The 3,454-nt window shown below is 38.8% G+C and overlaps 1 protein-coding gene across 1 annotated transcript; it reads left to right on the forward strand.

Moving 5' to 3' along the window:
* Nucleotides 1-1,063: 1,063 nt before the first annotated feature.
* Nucleotides 1,064-2,635, forward strand: LOC107521116 (olfactory receptor 6S1). Its single transcript, XM_016165530.2, has one exon. It carries the CDS (start codon nt 1,115-1,117, stop codon nt 2,114-2,116), a length of 1,002 nt encoding a protein of 333 aa, XP_016021016.2. The 5' UTR covers nt 1,064-1,114; the 3' UTR covers nt 2,117-2,635.
* Nucleotides 2,636-3,454: the final 819 nt, after the last annotated feature.

A 3,454-nucleotide genomic window follows, 5' to 3' on the forward strand; every position in this document is an offset into this window, starting at 1 on the left:
GAGGCATTTGTAAAACAAAGTTTCAGATATCATTTATTTAGTTATTAGAACTGGTAGTCTTTAAAACTGGTGGTCTTCAGAACTGGAAGGACTTGAATCAAATGGTAAGGACTTCATTTCTTATTTTCTTAGTAATTACCAGGAATTCATAGTTCAGTCTCTGGCAAGTCATCTAATAGAGCCCAAGTTTGTGAAAGGACCTTGAATTGGTATCATAGACTAAAAAGCTTAAGGAACTCATCTTTATATTCCTCAGAATACTGAACTTGAAGTTGACATTAAATACACAGATGTAGCTACTTGACAGAATCAATGTAGTTTATCTCTTCTCCCTTTTAAATATGACATGACTTGCTTTAGATAGGCAAGCATTTTGTGACAAGCTGAGTGCAGTTAGACCCTTGGGTTGCTGGGGAAATTCTCCATGAAAGGGGTAATTTCATGTAATAGATATACTAATGGCCTAGTTTCCTATAACCCATTTTATAGCTGAGCAGTTGAAGGACAAATGGGCTGGATGCACTGATAGCCTCCCGAGGGACGTGGAAAGGCAAGCTGAGTCTGGTGCCCCAAATTACAGTCCAAGGCTTTCTCTACCACACTGTTTGTCAGCTAAGTGCTGGAAACTCTTTTAAATCTTTTGTATTATTATTTTACTTGCTCGTTGCAAGTTTTCAAGGCTACTCGGCTAGTAAGTGGAGATGTTGAAATTCAAAGCTCGGCAATCTGGTTCAGGTTCTGATCCTGGTTGAATGAGAATCAGATTCTTCACCAAATCATTTCTCTGATATTTTTGCCCAACTCACATACTCAATGATATAGTTATTATAATAATGAAATGTCATCATTTAAGATCTGAGAATAAGAGATGTGAAGATAGAGGCTTTTGATATTTTCATACCTAAGTTTTAACTACCCTTTATGAAAAAATCTTCACCAGCTCTAAAATCAATTAGATGAGGACCTTAGGTCCTTCAAATCTTACCAGGATCTGTGATTGGAGAAAGAGGCGATATGTGTGCCATATCATAATAAAATAGGTTTCAAGATTGTTCCGGAGAACATCTGTGCTCACCAGGACTATGTTCATGCTGTTGCACAGGTGGGACAGGTAATGGCTCCTGGCGGGAACCAGAGCAGTGGTGTGACAGAGTTTATCCTGGCAGGTGTTCCGAATCTCAACAGCACAAAAGGAGAACTTTTTTCTGTCTTCCTTCTTGTCTATCTGCTGACTCTAACAGGCAACGTGTTGATTGTTGGGGTGGTAGGAGCTGATACTCGCCTGCAGACTCCCATGTACTTCTTTCTGGGTAACCTGTCCTGCCTAGAGATACTGCTCACTTCTGTCATCATTCCCAAGATGCTGAGCAATTTCCTCTCAAGACAGCACACTATTTCCTTTGCTGCATGTATCACCCAATTCTATTTCTACTTCTTTCTTGGGGCCTCTGAGTTCTTACTGTTGGCCGTCATGTCTGTGGATCGCTACCTGGCCATCTGTTACCCTCTTCACTACCCCTTGCTCATGAATGGTACAGTGTGCTTTCGGGTGGCCTTGGCCTGCTGGATGGGGGGACTTCTTCCTGTGGTTGGCCCCACAGTGGCTGTGTCCTTGCTTCCTTTCTGTGAACAGGATGCTGTGGTGCCGCACTTCTTCTGTGACAGTGGCCCACTGCTCCGCCTGGCATGTACCAACACCAAGAAGCTGGAGGAAACTGACTTTGTTCTGGCCTCTCTTGTCATTGTATCCTCCCTGATGATTACTGCTGTCTCTTACGGCCACATAGTCCTGGCTGTCCTGCGTATCCCCTCTGCTTCAGGCCGTCAGAAGGCCTTCTCTACCTGTACCTCCCACTTGATGGTGGTGACTCTCTTCTATGGAAGTGCCATTTTTCTCTATGTACGGCCATCACAGAGTGGCTCTGTGGATACTAACTGGGCAGTGACAGTGGTAACAACATTCGTGACACCACTGCTGAATCCATTCATCTATGCCTTGCGCAACGAACGAGTCAAGGAAGCTTTGAAGGATATGTTTAGGAAGGTGGTAACAGGCTTTTGGGGGGATCTTTTACTTGTGAAGAATTTCAACAAGAAAACAAGGAGGTCAAAGTGAGAGAATGTCATAACTTGTTTTAAGTCTAGGTCTTCTCCATTGTCACTCTCTTTTCTACTATCATCATGGACATTACCAAATGACTGAGTTCTGGAACTGCTATAGAATTCCAGAGTCATAAAGTCTATCTTCCTCTTTCAGGCAAAATTCATTGATTTTATCTCATATGTGAATCTGTATTATTATTGATATATCATAACCAATATCATCATATCATAAGACCCTCCAACCTGTGAGATCTTAACCGAAGGGTCCATGGTCACCAGGGAATCTAAGGATGGCTTCAGAAAATTTATAGACCCTATAGGTATGTAAATTTTATATGTTTGAGTTTATATGTATTTTTATGGGAAGAGGACCTATAGCTTTAATCCAGTTATTAGAGGGGTCTACATGTGACCTTTGCCAAAAGTTAAAAACAATTAAAATTCTCAGTAGAGTCCTTCAATTATTTATGAAAACCAAAATTAAAAAAAATCTTGATAATCAAAAATAAGTAAAAATAAAATATATAGATTGTCTGGGTATTTTTGTATATACTTTCCAAAAAATATTACATTTACTGTCAAGTGGAAAAGAAGTAAAACAAATATTAATAAGTGATTTATTCACTTCTCCATGGAAATCCAAGGTGCCTTTGGAAAAGCAGATTGAAGAGAAATTTCATAAATAATAGCATTTAATGTGTTTTTTCTAATTTGCATTTTATTACAAAGATGAATTAAAGACATCGCCACTCATTTGACATGGGATTGTGTTCCTTTCATTTGTTCATCTTTTTACATTTTTATGTCTGCTGTTGCCAGTCTTCTTTTGTTTTTAGTGAAACTGGGATTGGGATGAAGATCTTTAATATTAAAGATTTAAGAATGCCAACTATTTTGGTACTACCGAGAACCAGACTCCAAGGTATATTTATCTACCTCATTGGATATTTGAAAGGGAATGGAGATTCCTACATATGATGCCCTTGGACATCTTAAACAAATATTTATTCATTTATTCATGCATTTAATTAATTAATTCATTCATTGATCCATTCATTCAACAAAGGTCCATAAGCATGTACTAATATATACTAAGGTGAACAAGAAATGGTTCCTAATCTCAAGCAGCTTTGATTTTATACACTCACATGCTCTACCACTGAGCTACACCTCCAAGCTGCTTTGATTTTGGAAGGGAAGACTAAGAGACAAATAAAACTTCAAAGGGATGGGGTTGATAAGGGGGTTTACAAAATGACATTGCAGATCTTATGAAAATTGATTTACTCTTTCTAGTATTATCTTGTTCAAGAAGTTTTCAGAGGCTGTTTTTCATTAAATGTGGTTCCAT

Source organism: Rousettus aegyptiacus, unplaced genomic scaffold (assembly GCF_014176215.1).
Source record: "Rousettus aegyptiacus isolate mRouAeg1 unplaced genomic scaffold, mRouAeg1.p scaffold_m13_p_3, whole genome shotgun sequence".
In the NCBI taxonomy this organism is placed as follows: Eukaryota; Metazoa; Chordata; class Mammalia; order Chiroptera; family Pteropodidae; genus Rousettus; species Rousettus aegyptiacus.